We start from the raw sequence: 21214 nt of genomic DNA, 5'->3' as shown, positions 1-21214 counted from the left end.
GACCTGGGGTTAAAGCTGCTACTTTGCAAAACATGCTTATTATTTAATTATAGAATATATTGGCTATTCTAAAAAAGCCTTTTGAGCAATTGGGCAGTCAAATGCATCATCATCCTCTTTGAGCATCATGAGGGTGGGGCAACACTGTCTCTGAGAACTCTCAATATATCCCAAGTGATATGGGGCTAAAGGGTACTGCTCTTCCACATATTCTTCCTTACACTGGCTGAGATCTTGATTTCTATTTAATATCATAAGTACCACGGGGGGAGGAAGAGTAAGCTGAATACTGGGCAGCTTTATGCAACTATTCTTTGTGGATAATTTAAGAAAGCATAAAATCTACATGATTGTAATTATTCCCACCATCTAAGAATTGGCTACACATAGAGCAAATGTTTCCCACAGCCATTAGAATTTTTCTCTATACCTCAGGTTCGCACTGCTCCTTGGAATACCACAAGGGCTTTCATTGCTGCCATGAAGGGCAAGTGTCTCTTGGAGGTGACTGGGGTGGCAGATCCCACAGGGTGTGGTGAAGGATTCTCCTATGTCAAGATTCCAAACAAACCAACACAGCAGAAGGTGAGACTATCTGATATCCTAGAAGCTAAAAATCAAGGGAAGAAGAAAGGGAGATTAGGAGTGGAGGTGAATGGGCTGGAGGATCTGGAAAACACTTAGGTTGACAGAATGGTTTAGGTGCCTACCATAAGGAGTTCAGCTTATTGGAGTTCTTGCCTGTTTTGTTTCATGTTTGAGGTAGGATGATAAGGAGCCTCAGCCAGTGAAGAAGACAGTGACAGGAACAGATGCAGATCTCCGTCGCCTCTCACTGAAAAATGCCAAGCAGCTCCTACGTAAATTTGGTGTGCCTGAGGAAGAGGTGAGTGTGGAAGAGGACGACTTGAGTCTCCTAGGGGCTGTGTATATAGAGAGAAAACCAAGGAGGCAGATGCAAGGAACTATCTGAATAATTTTGTGGTATCGGTTGTAGTATACTGGATCTTGGGCACTTTTTCAGGAGTTAGCTTTCTCCAAGCTTTCTGTTTAACCTGCGTTGGGTGATATATATATATTTTTTGGTCTGGCTCTCTAAGTGCATGCCTTGGTTTATTTATTTATTGAAATCTCTGATGATTTAGGTATATATATTTGTGTCTGTCTCTCTCATAGATTAAAAAGCTGTCCCGCTGGGAAGTGATTGATGTGGTACGCACAATGTCAACAGAGCAAGCCCGCTCTGGAGAGGGGCCCATGAGTAAATTTGCCCGTGGATCAAGGTTTTCTGTGGCTGAGCATCAAGAGCGTTACAAAGAGGAATGTCAGCGCATCTTTGATCTACAGAACAAGTGTGTTGTTTTAGTGCTGCAGCAAATCCAAGCTGGAAAGGGGAGGGGTCCCAGACACTATATTATAATAAAGAGGAGGTGGTTAGGTATCTGAGATTTCAGGGTGGTGTCTGTTCATAATACTGCAAGAATACCTATTCCTTTCAGAGCATCTTGGCAAAGGTTATGCATTGGCAAGAGATACTCTAGGTTCCATGGCAACTTTTGTGAGTGGTGATAGGGGACAGTGAATGTTTTTTCTGAAGGCTTACTTGTGAGAGGCTGGTAATGCTCTGTTAAAAATAATCGATGTGCTGATGTATTTCTCAGGCTTTCTCTAAAATTCTTTTTCTCTAGGAATTTTGTTTTTTTTTAAACATTTTATTTATTTATTCATTAGAGATACACAGAGAGAGAGAGGCAGAGACACAGGCAGAGGGAGAAGCAGGCTCCATGCAAGGAGCCCAATGCGGGACCCGATCCCGGGTCTCCAGGATCACACCCTGGGCTGCAGGCGCCGCTAACCTGCTGAGCCACCTGGGCTGCCCTCTCTAGGAATTTTGAAAGAGTTGCTGTGCTATTTCATGTTTTAAACTTGCCTTGTTGAGAGATGTCTAGGAAAACTTTGTAAAGCTTTTCCGTTAAGGCCCTCATGTCTTAGTGGATTTGGGGTATTCCTTTTTAAGGGTGATTTCCCAATTTCCTACTGTTGCCTAAAGCCGTATTTCTTCAGCTCTTTACATTCTTTCATGTTTCCCCTCATCTTAATTTTTAACATTGTTTTTTCTCTTTTTAGGGTTTTGTCATCAACTGAAATATTATCAACTGACACAGACAGCAGCTCAGCCGAAGACAGTGACTTTGAAGAAATGGGAAAGAACATTGAGAACATGTTGCAGAATAAGAAAACCAGCTCTCAGCTGTCACGTGAACGAGAGGAGCAGGAGCGGAAGGAACTGCAGCGGATGCTACTGGGTGAGGGTAGTGACTTCACAGGCAAGAAAGAAAAGGATCAAAAAAGTATAAATAATTGCAGACTAATAACTGAACCAGAGCTGGAGAAGGAAGAAGTAGGGGATGAGTGGAGAAAAGCCTGTAGATGAGGTAGAGAGGTTACTGCAAACCAAACTGTAGGTTTGTCAGGAGGCACAGATTGAAGAGATGCTGGCAATCCACTGTTGCCTTTGTCCATATCAGGCTTGTCCAAGCCAGGGCTATCAGTGCTGTATATCAAGTGAGCTTTCTGATCATTTATCCTAGAGGGTAAGAGTTATTAAAAACAGATGTGGGTGAATTTGGAGGCTCTTGAACCCTCTGAAATCATATGTAAAATTCTGTGCAAATGTGCCTTTTCTGAGAAGATCCCCGACTTTCAGAAGATTTTCAGAGGAGTCCTAGATCCTAAAAGGAGTTAAAAATCACCAACGAAAAATTGTGGAAGTTGAGAGTGGGGATTGATAAGGGCCTGAACTGGTTTGGGATATGGATATTGGAAATGAAAAGAGGTGAAAAATCAAGGTGGCCTTAAGATTTCACTCTGGGCTTGCCAGAAAGATGGTGGTACCATTGATTAAAGTAGTAAATTTCAGAGGAAGAAGCAGATGTGAGAAGGGAAGATGTAATGTGTGGAGTTAGAGGTCCCCATGATACTTCCAGTGTAGATGTCAGGCAGACAAATGAAAATCTGGATATAGATACTATGAGAGAGAGGATAGAGGCTGAAGATGGAGGCTTAAAACTGTTCTCACTCCTAGTAGTCTTTTCCTTTGTTTTCTCCTCTCTATAAAAGCTTTGTAAAATTTTGTGTTCTGACTACTTTGTAAAGATGTGATAAAGTCTTTTCATCAGTACAGTCCTACCAGCAGGATCTACATCACACAGGAGCTCATTAGAAATGCAGCTTCTCAGGCCATACCCCAAACTCTGCTGAATTGGAATCTAGTCTAATGAGAATCCTCAGGTGGATCCTATTCATTCATGTTCAAGTTTGAGAGGCATAATCTAGGCCTTAAGACTTGGGACTTGTTGGCACCATTTTTCCCTTTGGTGCTTTTCTTTAAAATGATCAACTACTTGCTACTTGGACTTTCTCCTTTTGCTACTCAGAGGAATCAGAATACAGCTGCTATTTTTCTGTCCGCTATAACAAACATAGTTCTTTGAGTTCCTTTCAGAACTTCATGCACTTTGGAAAATGGGAACAGTGGCAGTGGTAAAATGAAGTCAGGAAAGGACAAATTGGTATATTTTGGGCCTGGTTGTGACATTGATACTTTCTGTAGAATGGTACTTCTGTAGCATGTTGAGCTTCGAGGTCTCCACTCAAACCCAGGAAAATGACCATTTGAGTGGTAGGGGGAATGTGTGGAAATCTCTTTCTGCCTTGCAGCAGCAGGTTCTGCAGCATCAGGAAACAATCACAGAGATGATGATACAGCTTCTGTGACCAGCCTTAACTCTTCTGCCACTGGCCGTTGTCTCAAAATTTATCGCACATTTCGAGATGAAGAAGGGAAAGAGTATGTTCGCTGTGAGACAGTCCGAAAGCCTGCTGTCATTGATGCCTATGTGCGCATACGGACCACAAAAGATGAGGAATTCATGTGAGTGTGACTCAACACTTTCCATTATGATAGGGAGGATGATAAAAGTGATGGGGAAAGAGGATGAGGTAGGTGCTTGAGTTTTAGTGACCGGATTCTGTACAGTTGGAAGTTGGAGGTCTGTGTTGGTTGCGTGCCTTTATTTAGGTCTTTGGGTTCTTACAGGGCCAAATCACAGGGAGAATTTCAAATTTGCTACAAAATAAAGGCCTGTTTTCAGTTCAACCTGGGTCCTTTGCATTGTGGTTGGTTGGCAAAAAGCTTAGGGATGACTCAGAATGTCTTATTCTGAGAGAGATGCCTCTCTACATGTGGAAGGCTGATGAGTGGGAGAGTTGGGAATGCCAAGTAGTCCCTTTTATTTCTAGCTGGATGGATTACTTTAGTTCTGAGATGTTTAGCTATCATGACAGTCATCTTGGTTTGGCTTTGCTTACGGTCCCGTGATATTTTCCCCTTTGTTATTCAGTCGAAAGTTTGCCCTTTTTGATGAACAGCATCGAGAAGAGATGCGAAAGGAACGGCGGAGGATTCAAGAGCAACTTAGGCGGCTCAAGCGGAATCAGGAAAAGGAGAAGCTTAAGGGTCCTCCTGAGAAGAAGCCTAAAAAAATGAAGGAGCGTCCTGATCTAAAAGTAAATATAAAGTGGTGTGACCATAGCTAACAAGGCAAAGGAAGGAAGCATACCTTTTCCCTTAGCTTTTGGCATCTTCCCTAACCTAGGAATAAGGGCAGTATTGTGGAAAGCTAGTTTGATTTGGTGTGGCTACTCAGGTGTTATCAGTACCAGTGTGACTGGTACCAGCAACCTAATCTGGTGCCATTGGGTGTCATTTTATACTTTATCCGTTGGAAATATTTCCTAGGAGTTGAGGTAGGCTTGGTTGAGATAGATTTTTTTTTAAAGATTTTATTTATTTATTCATGAGAGACACACAGAGAGAGAGAGGCAGAGGGAGAAATAGGCTCCATGCAGGGAGCCTGACGTGGGACTCGATCCCGGGTCTCCAGGATCACGCCCTGGGCTGAAGGTGGCACTAAACCCCTGGGCCACCAGGGCTGCCCGAGATAGATTTTTTTTTAATGTGCACTTTTGTGTATGTGTGTATACATACATACATGCATACATACATACATACTTTTAAAATTGTGCATATTAAAAGAGGCAACAAAAAAATTACCAGTACAGGTTGCTTTCCATAACTTAAGTAGGATTCCAGACATTACTATACAAGGTAACTATAATGTACAACATAAAAAGAGGACACTGTGGTATAGTGGAGAGAACCATGATTTTGGAAACAGATCTGCCTTCAGGTTCTGGTTCTGCCATTTAGTAGCTCTATGACCTTAACCTTTACCACTATACCTGTTTTTTTTTGAAATGGTAGCTGTTTCATAGTGTTGGAGTGATATAATGCATGGGAGGTACTTTATAAACTATAAAATTCTCAGCAAATGTAAGCTGGTGGTAACATGTACTGAGGTGATTAAATATTTTCAAGTTGCTTTCTTATATATGATATAAATATACAGTTGACCTCATATTACAGCTGAAACTGAGGTCAGTTGCAAAACTGAGACAGAAACTTGGTATTATTGAACCTTTTCCTTGGGACTGAAAATACACCCATGCTTGGCTGCCTGTGCTGCTGAATACAGTCTTCAGCTTCCAACAGACTTTCTCCTGCATATTTAACATTTTCATACTCTACAACTTGACTCGAGAGTGGAAATAGTCTCCCTGTTCTTCCTCACCAGAGGAATTCAGTCTCTGGATTGCATTTTATTTTGAATTGTCATTTCCATACAAGCTCTTTTGTCAAGTGGCTTCTTGTTGAAAGGTGTATAATAGTTATGTTAAAACAAAAGTTCAGCACCTGCCTTGTATGTATTTTGTAAAGCAAACATTAGGCAGCCTGTTTACCTCTGACACGTTGATACTTTTTCTTTTTCAGCTGAAATGTGGAGCTTGTGGTGCCATTGGGCACATGAGGACAAACAAGTTCTGCCCCCTCTACTATCAAACAAATGCTCCACCTTCCAACCCTGTTGCCATGACAGAGGAGCAGGAGGAGGAGTTGGAAAAGACAGTCATTCATAATGATAATGAAGAACTTATCAAGGTTGAAGGGACCAAGATCGTCCTGGGAAAACAGCTAATTGAGAGGTAAGGGATAGCAGGCAGGAAGTGCTATGGAGAGATCTGTTCAAAGTTGATGATATCAAAGGGTGGCAGGGGTAGATATGAGTGGAACTCAGAACATGGGAACTTTGATGGATTTTCCTCAGTAATTATTGCCAGTAATGACAATTATGGTCTTTTGTCATGAAGCATTCCTTTAGGTTCTACCACTTGCCTTGGGGCTTGCTACCTAACTTTTCTGAGTCTTAGTTTCCTTATTTTAACCAAATAAAACCACCCTTACCAAGGTAGTTATGAAGATAAAATGACAGACTATATAAACATGTAGCACAGTGCCTGGCATGCCGTAGGTGCTCTTCCTATTTTACTTTAAGGCACTCATCCTATATGTAAAGTCCCTAATCTCAGAGAGTTCCAGTAACTGACCATCCTAAAAGATGGTTATCACAATGTCCTTTATGGCCTGCCCTACCCCCAATTCAGGATCCAATCCCAGTTCAAACATTAAATATTTTGAGTGTGTGTGTCTCTCTCTCTTTTTTAAAGATTGTATTTTTTTATTCATGAGACACACAGAAGCATAGGCAGGGGGAGAAATAGGCTCCTTGTGGGGAGCCGGATGGGGGACTCGATCCTGGGACTCTGGGATCATGCCCTGAGCCAAAGGCAGATGCTCAACCACTGAGCCACCCAGGCATCCCATTTTGAATGTCTCTTAATCTAGAACTGTTCTCTCTGCCTATTCTGTTTTTCGTGGCATTGACTTTTTTGAAGAGTCCAGGCCAGTTGTCTCCTAAAATATCCTATATTCTGGATTTGTTTGGTTGTTTTCTCATTGATTATGTTTAGATTAAATGTCTTTGGCAAGTTTACTAAAGAGGTGATGTTATGTACTTACTATACCACATCAAGAAGCACATAATGTCAGGTTTTCTTACTATTTTGATCATCTTGTTTAAGTGGTGATCCCCAGAACCCTCTATAATAAAGGTATGTTTTTACCTTTGTAAAGGTACCTATGCATGTGGGCGAATATCCTGTACCCTAACAATCTTTCAGTAGTTGTAGCATCCATTGATGATTGTTGCCTAACTGAACTGTTACATCAAGGGTTGTAAAATAGTGGTTTTTCTAATTATAGCATTCTTTCTATATTAACTGGCATTTTTATAAAGAAAAGCTTTCCTTTCCTTTCTGAGTATTTCTATAGATTCTGAAATTCTTCCTTTTGTAAACTTAATATAATTTATTAACACTGTTTTCAATTGTGATAACCATATTGTCTCACTTTTGACCTCTTAAAGCCAGATCCTGTGTCCTTTTGAAACAATCCTGTAAATCTTTGAGAACGTCTTTGCTTTCTGACACAAGATGTTTTAGGCTGTCCTTGAAATTTCCTTGTTCAAGACTTAGAATCAGCCATTCTTCAAGGAGCCCTGGTTCCTTTTATCACAGAATGGTATTTAGAACCAAGATCTAGGTGTTAGGTATGCTCATTGCCACTGAGATGTCATTGCTGCTAGGCTTTTAGTGGATAGGCTAGGAAATACACATAAATTATAGATCACATCAAAATCTCCAATTCAAATCGTATCTACAGATTTTTCCTCCTCTTTCCCCATTTATATCTGTATCCTATTCCTGGTTTCCACCATCAATATGTTTATTCATTTGCTCTGTCTGTATATCTGTCATATACAAAGTATTTTGGGAATTGTAATACCAATATCACTAACAACAAATTTATAAAGTAGATTCAAGGTGTTTTCTGTAGTTTATTGTCCTTAAACTATATACCATTGAAGTTGTACAGCCAGGGTATTCAAAATATATTTGAACTCTTTTTTGAGTATAACTTTTTTTGTGTGTGTGTGTATAACTTTTAGTCAATTTGACGTATAGTTATATTCATTTGTCTCTGATTGAGACAAAATTGATGGGTACCATTATGTAATTTTCAGATGTATGTACAGTGTTGTAGATCGGTATTTATATACACTACAAAGTGGTCATCATCATAAGTCTAGTTACCACCATACAAATTGTTTCTGCTTCTATTAAGTGTGGGTTTTTAAAAATTTTTTTTAAAGTTTTTTAAAGATTGTTTATTTATTCATGAGAGAAAGAGACAGAGACACAGGCAGAGAGAGAAGCAGGTTCCCTGTGGGGAGCCTCATGCGGGACTCAATCCCAGGACCTCAATATCAGGACCTGAGATGAAGGCAGATACTCAACCTCTGAGCCACCCAGACACCCTGGGTTTTTTTTTCCATTCTTGATTTAATTTATCAGTATCTATAGTAGTCATGTTTTGAAGCACACTATGAAAGGAAATTGTAGTGTCTTGATCCCATACAATGGAAAGGAAAAAGGTGAATGGGCTTTTAATGATTGAGGGAAACTCAAGCTAGTTTTTTTTTTTTTTTTTGCATACCAGTTTTTAATTTCTTCCTTGTTTCCAGTATAAGTTTAGCTTCCTAGCCCTTGAACCCTGAGATAGAATGTTGGAGCTGGAAGAATTCTTAAAATTCCTTTAGCCTAGCTCCCTTATCTTCTAAATAGGAAACTGAGGTGAGGTTGTGTCTTGCCTGGTTCTTTATTAATTTGGAGATCCTATGAGGCCTTGCCTGATCTGAGCCTTAGAATTTGGATATCTAGGGACACCTAGTCCTACATTGGGCTTCCTGCATGAAGCCTGCTTCTCCCTCTGCCTATGTCTCTGCCCCCTCTCATGAATGAATAAATAAAATCTTTAAAAAGAAAAAAATTGGATATCTGGCCTTTGGTTTGGCTTTTCCTCCTCAGGCTCATGCTCAGGTACTTTGGACTTCTTCATTGTAGTTGTTTTTTTTCTGGGGACTAGATTTAGGGACTATATGCTATGAAAGTGTCATTGATTACAGTGCAGATGAGGTTCGAAGAAAATCTCTGGTTCTCAAGTTCCCTAAACAGCAACTTCCTCCCAAGAAGAAACGGCGAGTTGGAACCACTGTTCACTGTGACTACTTAAATGTGAGTATCTCCATTGCTTCTTTCTAACCAGGTGGGGTTCTCATTGATTCCTTCAGCCCTCTAACCCATGGCTCTAGCACAGCCTTAGATTCTTCCTTTGGCCTTGCCCTGAAAATAATGTGTACCGTTCATTACAAGATTTCTAAGCTATAGCTAGAAAGGATTGTTTTTCTTATCTAAAGAAGCACTCTGATTTCCCGTTTCTCCTTAGAGACCTCATAAATCCATCCACCGGCGCCGGACAGACCCAATGGTGACATTGTCCTCCATCTTGGAGTCTATCATCAATGACATGAGAGATCTTCCAAATGTGAGTTCATCACATTCATCTCTACAGTAGGAATGGCAAAGCCCTTTGTTCTATCTGTGATTTCAGATAGAGGGCAGTAGAGTATACTCATAGGTATATGGAATTCCTAATCTTTGGGATGTAGTTTTTTGGTTTGTTTTATTTTTTAAAAAATAGTTTAGTAGAGGAAACAGATCTACCTGCTTCATCTAGAAAGATTCCTTTGAGACTTGATGGCCAGGTAGACAGGTAAGATGTGAGAGTCTTCAGGAACTGGCTCTGCCAGGTGTTCTTTGCTCATGGATAATGCTGTCTCTTATTTGCACAGACCTACCCTTTCCACACTCCAGTCAATGCAAAGGTTGTAAAGGACTACTACAAAATCATCACTCGACCAATGGACTTACAAACACTCCGTGAAAATGTGCGCAAACGCCTTTACCCATCTCGGGAAGAGTTCAGAGAACATTTGGAGCTCATTGTGAAAAATAGTGCAACCTATAATGGTAAGAATCACCTGTTCCTTGACTGCAAAGATCACCTTTCAGATCCTTATTTGTCTCTAACTAGTCCTAAATTCAGACTAGATTGTACTGACTGAAAGGATCTACAGTGTATATGCATTTTGGGATTATGAAAATCAGTGCACATTTTTGTCCTTTAATGTTGCTTCTTGGAATGCCTGGGTGGCTTAATTAGTTAAGCGTCTGCCTTCAGTTCAGTCATGATCCTGGAGTCCCAGGATCGAGCCCCTCATTGGGCTCCCTGCTCAGCAGAGTGTCTGCTTTTCCTACTCCTTTTGCTTCTCCCTCTGCTCATGTGCTTGCTCATGCGTACTCTCTCTCTCAAATAAATAAATAAAATCTTAAAAAATAATAATATTGCTTCTTTTTAGTGCCACTTTTTAAATAATAAATTTATTTTTTATTGGTGTTCAATTTGCCAACATATGGAATAACACCCAGTGCTCATCCCGTCAAGTGCCCCCTCAGTGCCCGCCACCCAGTCACCCCCACCCCCAGCCCTCCTCCCCTTCCACCACCCCTAGTTCGTTTCCCAGAGTTAGGAGTCTTCCATGTTCTGTCTCCCTTTCTGATATTTCCTACCCATTTCTTCTCCCTTCCCCTCTATTCCCTTTCACTATTATTTATATTCCCCAAATGAATGAGACCATATAATGTTTGTCCTTCTCCGATTGACTTATTTCACTCAGCATAATACCCTCCAGTTCCATCCACGTCGAAGCAGATGGTGGGTATTTGTCATTTTTAATGGCTGAATAATATTCCATTGTATACATAAACCACATCTTCTTTATCCATTCCATCTTTCGATGGACACCGAGGCTCCTTCCACAGTTTGGCTATTGTGGTTAGTCCCACTTTTTAATGTATTCTCTGGAGAATTTGAAGTCTTTCTGTCGAAATGAAACAGTTGCATGAAGATTAGTGGAAGGAGGAAGTGGGACTGATTAAATTGAAGGAGGAGACAGTATGGATGGAACCTGTGCAGAATGTGTGCCTATGACCATATTTGCTGTGTGTGAATCTTTGATTTGATCTATAGATTTGTTATAGGGGCTCTTACATGTTCACTTTGCTCAAGATCTGCAAAGAGAAGGAATAAGAAATCTGCTTTCTGTTCTTAAAAGGGGGGAAACAGTATAGCTTCTGCATATAAGGGATAAAGGTTTCTGATCTCCAGTTGTATCCTTGAGCACAGATTCATGTATTAGTGTGGGGATTAATAATACAGATAATGAGGGATCCCTGGGTGGCGCAGCGGTTTGGCGCCTGCCTTTGGCCCAGGGCGCGATCCTGGAGATCCGGGATCAAATCCCACGTCAGGCTCCCGGTGCATGGAGCCTGCTTCTCCCTCTGCCTGTGTCTCTGCCTCTCTCTCTCTCTCACTGTGTGCCTATCATGAATAAATAAAAATTAAAAAAAAGAATACAGATAATGAGTCATGGCCCTGCCACTTACTAAGATACCCTAGACAAATTCTTAGATAAGTTACCTTAGACAGCCTCTCACAGCCTCCTCAGTTTTGTCATCTGTAAACATGAGACAATAGCAGTACCTAGATTCTGAGACCTTTCTTTCACAAGCATGCCTAACCCATTTATCTAGTCTCCTGTCCAGTGCCTGGCACCCATACGTACTAGAGACTCCTACCACATTCAGCATTATATTTCACTAACTCTCCTATGACATTTCTTCACGCCTCTTGCATGGTCTTTGCCCTGTCTGGAATGCCCTTTGTTCCCTTTCAATGGTGAATTTCCATTCTTATTTCCAGACCAACTCATATCATTTCTTCATGAAGACTTATTCATACTGCCCAAAATACCCATTTTTTTTTTATCTTCTGGCCTCCCCAGTACAATTAAATCAACTTTTATGACTTTTCTTAAAAAGATTTTATTTATTTATTTATTTATTTATTTATTTATTTATTTATTCCTGAGAGACACACAGAGAGAGGCAGAGAGATAGAAGGAGAAACAGGCTCCCTGCAGGGAGCCTGATGTGGGACTCGATCCCTGGCCAGAGATCATGCCCTGAGCTAAAGGCAGACGCTCAACCGTTGAGCCACCCAGGCGTCCCAACTTTTATGACTCTTAACTGTGTTCTATATAATTACTGAATCTGAATTATTGTATCCGAATCTCCAGTCACTTTGTGACCTCCCAGAGAGACTATGTATTATTCATCTTTGTATTCTCAGGGCCTAGCAGAGTGCTCGACACAGAAGGGAAGAACACATTTGTTAGGCCCAACTGTCATTCAAGTTACAAGGATAAATACTTAATGGAAGAGGAATGAGATGTTAAGAGTCGACTTAGAAAGTACAGAGCTGAGGTACCTGTAGGTCATTTAGGTAGAGATTGTTAGTACAAAATAAAAATCTAAGTTATGACCTTTTTACAGCCTGACAATTTTCTTTTTTTTTTTAATTTTTATTTATTTATGATAGTCACAGAGAGAGAGAGAGAGAGAGGCAGAGACACAGGCAGAGGGAGAAGCAGGCTCCATGCACTGGGAGCCCGACGTGGGACTCGATCCCGGGTCTCCAGGATCGCGCCCTGGGCCAAAGGCAGGCGCCAAACCGCTGCGCCACCCAGGGATCCCCTGACAATTTTCTCTAGCTCAATCCCCTTTCTTCCTCATACCCGTTGCTGATAATAGAAGTAGTAGCAATGCTACCAGTGGCTCCAGGTGCCCTTCTGGCAACTCTATCTGGTTGCCTTATTTAGACTGATGATATTACCATCTATCTAGTTGTACATCCTAGACATGGTCATTGTTGCTTCTACCCTCTCTTCTGCATATTCATAGGTTACTAAGTCCCATGAATTGTACTCTCTACATACAGTTTGCTGGAACACATCCCCTTCCTTTTGGTCTTTGTTGCTACTATCTTGGTTGAAGCCCTTGTCATTTCTTATTTGACCCCTTGCAGCAGCTTCCAGATTTTCCCTTTGCTGCTTGCCATAATTCTTCACACTGTTGATAGGGTAATTTCTTCTAAAACACAGATTTGAAAATTTTTTCAGCATGGAATCTTTAGCGGCTTTGTATCATTGGCGAGATCTTTCTAATGTGGCCCCTCCTGCCTTTCCAAGTTCCATTTCCTGTTTATCCTCTATGCATACTGTGTTGCAGTTGTATTAAACTACTTATGGTTCTTGCGAAATGTGCTGCCGCATATTTCTGTTATTTTGCTTATCTTTGTATCTCTGTATACTTTTTCTTCCCTCTGGAATGTCTTTCCACTGTCTTGTCTACGTGATGGTCTACATGGTGGATCTCTACTCTTCACTAATGACACTACTCAAATATCAGCCACAGCAAGCCTTTCCCACTTCCCAGTATGCAGATTTAATTGTTGTAAAGCAGCTTACAACATGTTTCATATGCAACCCTCCCATATTTCCTAGAAACCAGTGTATTTCTCTATTTGCACTATACTCAGTTTTTTAAAAAAATTATGGAAATTGTTAGGCATATACAGAAGTAGAATAAACCTCAGCACACCTATTCACCTAATCAACAATTACCCTCCTATGGCCAATTCTTGCTTATTGTTTAGTCTGTATTTCCAGACTATCCAGCTTATCGGTGCATCCATAAATATTTCAGGCACTCAGACTATTTTGGCAGTGATTTATTTTCATGTCATTTTCTTTGACCCAAGAGCTAAGGTAGGAACTGTGTCTTATTTTCCCTTTATTTTCATCATTGAATACATCACAGACTATCCCTAATCATTCATTGAATGAATAAACAAATAAATGCTAGATTAATTAATTAGTTGAGAACAGAGTTGAGGCTTAGGGTCTCGGGAACACTTAAATAAACAAATAGAGAAAGATAGTCAAGCAAAAGATACTGAAAGGAAATAGTCAGAATTACTGCACCTAGATGAAAATGTTTTAATTATCTCTATAATGAGCGTAAATCAAAGCAGCCATAAGTGGGGACTGTAGGAAATAGTTCGAGTATTTTCTGAAGCTCTTGTTGGATTTCAAAGAAATTCAGTAGTCTGAGATGAGATGGAGAATCTTTTATTACAAAGGCTTTGGATTAGCCTCATGTTGGAAGGACATTCTAAACCATGAGTTGTATAAACAAAGATTGTGATCATGAATTTTATATGTTAAGTGTGGAAAGATTGTATCATGCATTCATGTCTTCAGCCATTCTTAAATTATCATTCCCTGTCGATAGTATTACTTTCAAGGTATTAAAAGCAGCAGTATCAATAGTAGTACTGTTGCATATATATAAAAATAAGAAAGAGTTAAAATTAGTTTATTTATCAATACTGTGTATCTGTCATGTGTTAGCACTGAAAAATGGAGATAAAACTAATATATCTGTCTAACCTAGCAGCTGGGATGGTGCCTGGCACATCCTAGGCATTTAAGTAAATGTGTTAAAAGTCTAGAGAGGTATTGGCAGCTCTCGTCTCCCATTTTTAAAGGCCTCACTTATTGTTCCTCTATAAATTTAGGTCCGAAGCACTCATTGACCCAGATCTCTCAATCTATGCTGGATCTCTGTGATGAAAAACTCAAAGAGGTAAGATTTTTTTTTTTTGAGGTAAGATATTTAAAATGAGAGAAAGCCAGTGGCTATATTGGCTGGTTCATTCAGAATATGGGGGTCATAAATTTGAATCCCATGGTGGGTGTAGAGATTACTTAAATAAATAAATATTTAAAAATAAATAAATAGGGGATCCCTGGGTGGCTCAGCAGTTTAGCGCCTGCCTTTGGCCCAGGGCGCAATCCTGGAGTCCCAGGATCGAGTCCCACGTCAGGCTCCCGGCATGGAGCCTGCTTCTCCCTCCTCTGTCTCTGCCTCTCTCTCTCTCTGTCTATGTTTATCATAAATAAATAAATAAATAAATAAATAAATAAATAAATAACTCTTTAAAACATAATAAGTAAATAAATAAAAATAAATAAATAAAATGAGAAAAAGGCGTGGAACTTGAGGATGGCTAGTAGCAGGATTGAGGAAGGAGGGAATGGTAACAGAAGGAAAAGTAGAGAAATGTAGAAATAGCGGATCTTTAGTATGTTAGAGAAATTATATAATCCAATTCCTTCTTTTGTAGATGGAAAAACTGAGATCCATAGAAAAAAATTACTTGCCCTGGGCAAGTAAATATTATATATTAACTATTAAATAGTTATTAAATAGTGTAGCTAAGAGTGAAATCTAGAACCCACAAAATGTTAAAAAGGGCTGAGAAAAGTGAATTCCCGAGAAGTCAGCTAGAGTTAAGAGACTGTGAGACTGTTTTGGCAGAGAGAAACTTTAATTTTTTAAAGATTTTCTTTTTTTTTCTTAGGGAGTGGGGAGAGGGGCAGAGGGAGAGAAAGAATCTTAAGCAGGCTCCACACCCAGCATGGAGCCTGACACAGGCCTCGCTCTCGCAACCCTGAGATCATGACCTTAGCCAAAATCAAGAGTCATATGCTTAACCAACTGAGCCACCCAGTGCCCCTATATCCATTTTCTTACCAAAAAAATAGCACCTTCCAAGCTTATAAAAAGTGGGAGTATGATGATGATGTGAATATTAAAGTAGACATTTCATAAAAGAGGATAATCAAATGGCTCATAAACGTGGAAAGATTAACTTGATCAGTCATTGGGGAAATGCAAATTTAAACCATGTTTAGATGCTACTGTATGCCCACCAGAAAGGCTAAAATCTGAAAAGACTAAAAAATAACTGCTAGTACTAAGTGTTGGTGAAGATGTGGAACAATTACAACATAAACTTATTCCTAGTATAGTCTGAAAAGAACTTTTTGGGTTCAATTCCCATATGTAAAAGTCAGTAACCAACAGTATGTTCAGTGTTTTCAGCAACAGTTTACAGCAAAAACAGCATAATAGGGCAGCCCGGGTGGCTCAGCAGTTTAGCGCCTTCGGCCCAGGGCCTGATCCTGGAGACCTGGGATTGAGTCCCACGTCAGGCTCCCTGCATGGAACCTGCTTCTCCCTCTGCCTGTGCCTGTCTCTCATGAATAAATAAATAAAATCGTTATAAAAACAGCATAATATTAAAACCTAACTGGGTGAAGATATTTTTGTTGTGGGAGCTAGTTATCAGTTCCCAGGGATGTGTATCTTTGTGACCTACAATAATAGAAGATAGAATACTTAAAGTAGCGGTTGGTACATCCCTTTTGATCCTTTCACTAGAATATCATTTCTCTTATTTGGACTCTCTGCCTGGAACTGAAGTTGAGAATTCAGTTAGGCTTTTTTGGGCAAGGGCAGTAGGTAACTGAACCGTAAATTATCAATAAGTTTCTGCGGTGATTACACATCAGGGAAACCTCGTTTCTTCCTTGCTTTGTTTCATATCAGAAAGAAGATAAATTGGCTCGTTTAGAGAAAGCTATCAACCCCTTGCTGGATGATGATGACCAAGTAGCATTTTCTTTCATTCTGGACAACATTGTCACCCAGAAAATGATGGCAGTTCCAGATGTAAGTAGTCTCTGTGCTAAATGTTGTGGAGAGGGGAGTCCCTGGGTGGCTCAGTGGTTTAGCGCCTGCCTTCAGCCCAGAGTGTGATCATCAAGTCCCGGGATTGAGTCCTGCATCGGGCTCCCTGCATGGAGCCTGCTTCTCCCTCTGCCTGTGTCTGCCCCTCTCTCTCTCTCTCTGTGTGTGTCTCTAATGAATAAATAAATAAAATCTTAAAAATAAATAAATAACTATTGTGGAGATAATATAGGGGAAGGGAAAGGACAGTAGAGTATATATGGGTATGTATGTTGGGGAGTCTGAAGGGTAGTGTTTATAAATGCAAACTGGCATATAATTTTAAAAACTGACCTTTTTGCTGTATGAGTGTTTTATCATTAAAATCAGAGGCCATGGGCAGCCCCGGTGGCTCAGCGGTTTAGTGCCACCTTCAGCCCAGGACATGATCCTGGAGACCTGGGATCGAGTCCCACGTCAGGCTCCCTGTGTGGAGCCTGCTTCTCCCTCTGCCTGTGTCTCTGCCTCTCTCTCTCTCTCTCTCTATGTCTCTCATGAATAAATAAATAAAATCTTTAAAAATAAATAAATAAAATCAGAGGCCAGGAATCTGTAGATATAGAATCTTTTTTTCCTATTGTTGACATTCAGTATATGAAAGCTCCTGAATAGCCCAGGAGAGAAATTAGGATGCCAGCTAATGGGAGGCTTTTGATTGAGAGGTGCTTCTTAACAGATGGCAGTTTATTAATTATCCAGTATTTGTTATCTTTTGTTTGATTTTTTTTTGTCTTTTACAAACTTTATGGCAGGACTACTATGTTGACTGTATCATTTTTTGGTAACGATTCTTCCTTAGGAATTCTGAACTGAGTTTCTTTTTGTGTTGTAGGCATATGTTATATATGTGTTCATGCTATAAAACTTCTGGATAGGACTGGGGAATAAGAAGTTTTAATTGTGAGTATAGAGCAGGGATTCTTCCTTAAAGGAATCCATGAACCCCTTAAATTGTATACAAAATTTTGTGTGTCTTTCTGGGAAAAGGGGTTCATAGCATTTGTTGGAACCTTTAGAATATTTGTGACCCAATGATGGTTGAGAATCTCTTGTATAAAGAATGGTTTCCATTTAATTTTTCGTGCTTTCTGTTTTCTAGTCTTGGCCATTTCATCACCCAGTTAATAAGAAGTTTGTTCCAGATTATTACAAAGTGATTATCAGTCCAATGGATTTAGAGACTATACGTAAGGTGAATGATTTGAGATAAAATGTCTTTTTGGAAGCCAGTAAATTTGTACATATATCTAAGTCCCTGGGTTCTTTTAATTACAGAATATCTCCAAGCACAAGTACCAGAGTCGGGAGAGCTTTCTGGATGATGTCAACCTTATTCTGGCCAACAGTGTTAAGTATAATGGTGGGTATTTCTCCTTTTTTTCCCCTTCCTATCATTCTCTCCATCCAGTGTTAGTTAGCATTACTAAAATTTAATTACATGAAGTATCCTTGGAAAGTACTCTGCCTTTTTTTTTTAAGCAGGCATATATTTTAGTGTGTTTTGTAAAGCTTGCTAATAACTGTTAATGATGAAAAAGCAATATACATATACTTTTTTAAACTTCGGAAAGCACAGAAAAATGAGAAGAGAATAAAAATCAAATGGATCTTAACTTTGGGCTTTGAGCTGTCATGCTTTCCGTGAGATGTGAAAATTCACCTATGCCCTGGGCCCTTAGATGGAGCTTAAGGAAATGTGTAGCTATAGACCATAGTGAGCTTCCTCAGAGTGTGGAGTTTTGGTTCAGTACACAAACCAATAATACATGCCCAGCTAGTTACTTCCTTCTATATCACAATCCAACTGACGGAGAGAGACTGTTAAAATGCAGTTTTACAAGAGCTGTATTAGAAGAATGTACAAAGTGCATTAGAGGAGAAAAAGGAGCATCTCAACCTAAGAATGAGGAAAGGCTTCATAAATAAGCTAACAAAGACCAATGTTGAATGACTCACTTGTTAGGAAACATTGATTGAGCACCCTAATGTATGCTGGCACCGATGGATGCTACAAATATAAAATCAACTGACATATGATTCCTGCCCTCAAATTGGTTGTAGTTTATTTAGGGAAACAGAAAAGAAAATTTTATCTAGTTAAATATTATGCTAGATGTAGGCCTATAATACCATAGGGATACAGAGACACCATATCTAAATCAGAGTGGAATTCAAGGAAACTCTCTAGAAGAGAGTTTGCTTAAGCTGAGTTCTAAAGGCTCAGTGGAGTTGCCAGGAAAAGACTAAGGAGAAAATGTTCTAGACATAGAAAAGCAGCATATAAAGATACAGAGTCTGAAATTACATTATAGGCTTAAGAAACAACTGGTTGGGGTTGCAATGATGTATACATGTTGGTGAGTGACTGGTTCTATGTAGAAGTCTCTAGGAGTCAAATCCTAGAGACCTTTGTGTGTGCCCTGTATCATATTTAAGGGATTTTACTTTATCCTGAGCAGAAAGACATTGAGGAATTAAGCACTAAAATGGCAATCTCATATAATTCCTTAAGCAAAATAGAAGAGGGAGCTAAGGGCATTTGAGAGAATTGCCTAGCATACTGAGGTCTCAACTAAAATACCCACGTGATTGTGTGACTTTTTTGCAGCAATATTCAGCAGCTGAACTAGTATGGCTGTACATTTGCTAGATACAAGGGACAGAGAATTGGAAGGAGGAGGTGAAGGAATGGACAGCCAGAAAGACAGATGAGGAAATGGATATAGAGAAGAGAATGTTTAATGCCATAGAGAAATGAAAGAATAAGCAAGTTCAGAGAATGATACTTGTCTAGAACTTATATATATCATTAAGGGAAGGTGATTGGAGATGAGCCTTCCATTTTTCTTCCATCTGGGTTGGTTTAAAAGAATCTGCTTTCTCCCTTGTACTCTTTTTATTGCTCACTGGAAATTAGAGAATGGAAATGCCCTTTGTTAAGTCAGTTATGTCTCCATCATTTTCTCCTAAAAACACCTAAAGCTGATCACCCAGAATTCTGGCAAAAGAAGTATTGAGAGGCTCACAGATGTCTAAAAATGATTGTAACAAGTGATAAAGTAAGAGTGTTAGAGAAAGCCTGCTTGGCCTTGGTGATGGCTGGCTTAAGATAAAAGGCAGATTTAAAAGGCGCTAATGTAAGACAATAAGAAAAACCCAGAAGACGCTAAGTGAAAAATGCACAGAGGGCAAACAGGCAGATCACAGGAGACTGACATGAAATAGCTAATGAACATGAATAAATACTGAGTTGCACCCAATAATCAAAGAAATGCAAATTGAAACAAAAAGATACCTTTTCCCACCTATTAGATGAACTCAACTTTTTTTTTTTAATATTTTATTTCTTTATTCATGAGAGACACAGAAGAGAGAGAGGCAGAGACACAGGCAGAGGGAGAAGCAGGCTCCACGCAGGGAGCCCGACATGGGACTTGATCCCGGCTCTCCAGGATCAGGCCCTGAGCTGAAGGCAGGCGCCAAACCGCTGAGCCACCCAGGCGTCCCTCAACTTTTTTTTTAATGAAAGTATTCAATGCGCATGAGGCAGGTGCTCTCACATATTGCTCTTGGCAATATGTAAGACATTTCTGGAAAGCTCTTTGGCAGCATTGAGAAACTTAAAAATAGGTAAGTAAACAGATTTCATAATCAAGTAAACTTGAATTTGAATATTGGTCCTACCACTTAATAGCAGCATGACTTAGGGCAAGTAACTTAGCCCTTGCTTTCCTGTCTATAAAATGGAAATAATAATAGTACCATCCTCAGAGAGCTATTGTGAAGATTCAGTAAAATAACACATGGAAGGGCAGCCCCGGTGGCTCAGCGGTTTAGCTTCACCTTCTGCCCAGGGCATGATCCTGGAGACCCAGGATCGAGTCCCATGTCAGGCTCCCTGCATGGAGCCTGCTTCTCCCTCTGCCTGTGTCTCTGCCGCTCTCTCTCTGGGTCTCTCATGAATAAATAAATAAAATCTTAAAAAAAACACATGTAAGTTTAATGTACATGTAGGGTATATCCAATATGGTAGAATACCCTAATCAGAGATACAGGCAAAGATATTTATAATAATGTTATTTATATTAATGAGAAATAATCTGAATGGTTAATGTTGAGGGAATGATTATTGTGCCATCTATATGATGGATTATCATATAAAGATTGAGCACTCTTTTTAAAAAATAATGATAGTAGTGTTCACAATGTTAAGTAAGCAAAACATAACACAAAACTTCTTTTATCTCAGTTATGCTTTTTTTATAAAAAAAAGATGTATACATAGAAAAAAACTGAAGGAAACATCAATGTGATAATAGTGGTTATTTCTGAGGTAGGGTTAGGATTTTTTGTTTGTTTGTTTTCATCTTTTGTATGTTTTCCAAGTTTCCTACTAGTATGAAAGACCGGAAATTCTTCCTAGAGGTTTTTGAATTTTGAAGGATGATGATTATAGTAGCTAATTCTATATTTGGCACCTTCTGGGCCAAGCTGAATAGTAAAGTAGAGAAGGGTGAAGAAATTCTAGGCAGGGACCACAAACAGAAAAGTAAGGGAGAGTGTCTTGGATAAGGGAAATGTAAATAGTTGTTTGGCTAGTATGAAGAGTGGGAGCTACTTTTGGTGATAAGAGAGGAGTTTTTCAAGGTAGATGGGGTCAAATCACAAAAGGCCTAGTATGTCACACTAAGCCTTTAAAAGGAAAGAGGATTATATCAGGTATTTTAATGAGATCATTCTGGAAGCTATCTAAAGGATA

At 39.6% G+C, this 21214-nt stretch overlaps 1 protein-coding gene across 7 annotated transcripts in view; it reads left to right on the top strand.

Moving 5' to 3' along the window:
- TAF1 (TATA-box binding protein associated factor 1) overlaps positions 1-21214 on the top strand; it is a 69529-nt gene that overhangs the window by 21419 nt on the left and 26896 nt on the right. For 6 of the 7 annotated variants that reach the window (XM_077888116.1, XM_077888113.1, XM_077888114.1 and 3 more), the window contains exons 19-32: positions 436-585; positions 767-886; positions 1177-1352; positions 2128-2306; positions 3721-3934; positions 4404-4569; positions 5894-6105; positions 8985-9093; positions 9305-9403; positions 9711-9888; positions 14399-14466; positions 16276-16398; positions 17555-17647; positions 17731-17815. In XM_077888116.1, the coding sequence (XP_077744242.1) occupies positions 436-585; positions 767-886; positions 1177-1352; positions 2128-2306; positions 3721-3934; positions 4404-4569; positions 5894-6105; positions 8985-9093; positions 9305-9403; positions 9711-9888; positions 14399-14466; positions 16276-16398; positions 17555-17647; positions 17731-17815 (1972 nt within the window). The remainder of the gene's footprint in view (positions 1-435; positions 586-766; positions 887-1176; positions 1353-2127; positions 2307-3720; positions 3935-4403; positions 4570-5893; positions 6106-8984; positions 9094-9304; positions 9404-9710; positions 9889-14398; positions 14467-16275; positions 16399-17554; positions 17648-17730; positions 17816-21214) is intronic. The other variant, XM_077888112.1, reaches the window with a different exon arrangement.

This window comes from Canis aureus, chromosome X (assembly GCF_053574225.1).
Source record: "Canis aureus isolate CA01 chromosome X, VMU_Caureus_v.1.0, whole genome shotgun sequence".
NCBI lineage: Eukaryota > Metazoa > Chordata > Mammalia > Carnivora > Canidae > Canis > Canis aureus.
The sequence above is the reverse complement of the archived record's forward strand: the minus strand, read 5'-3'. Positions and strand labels throughout refer to the sequence as shown.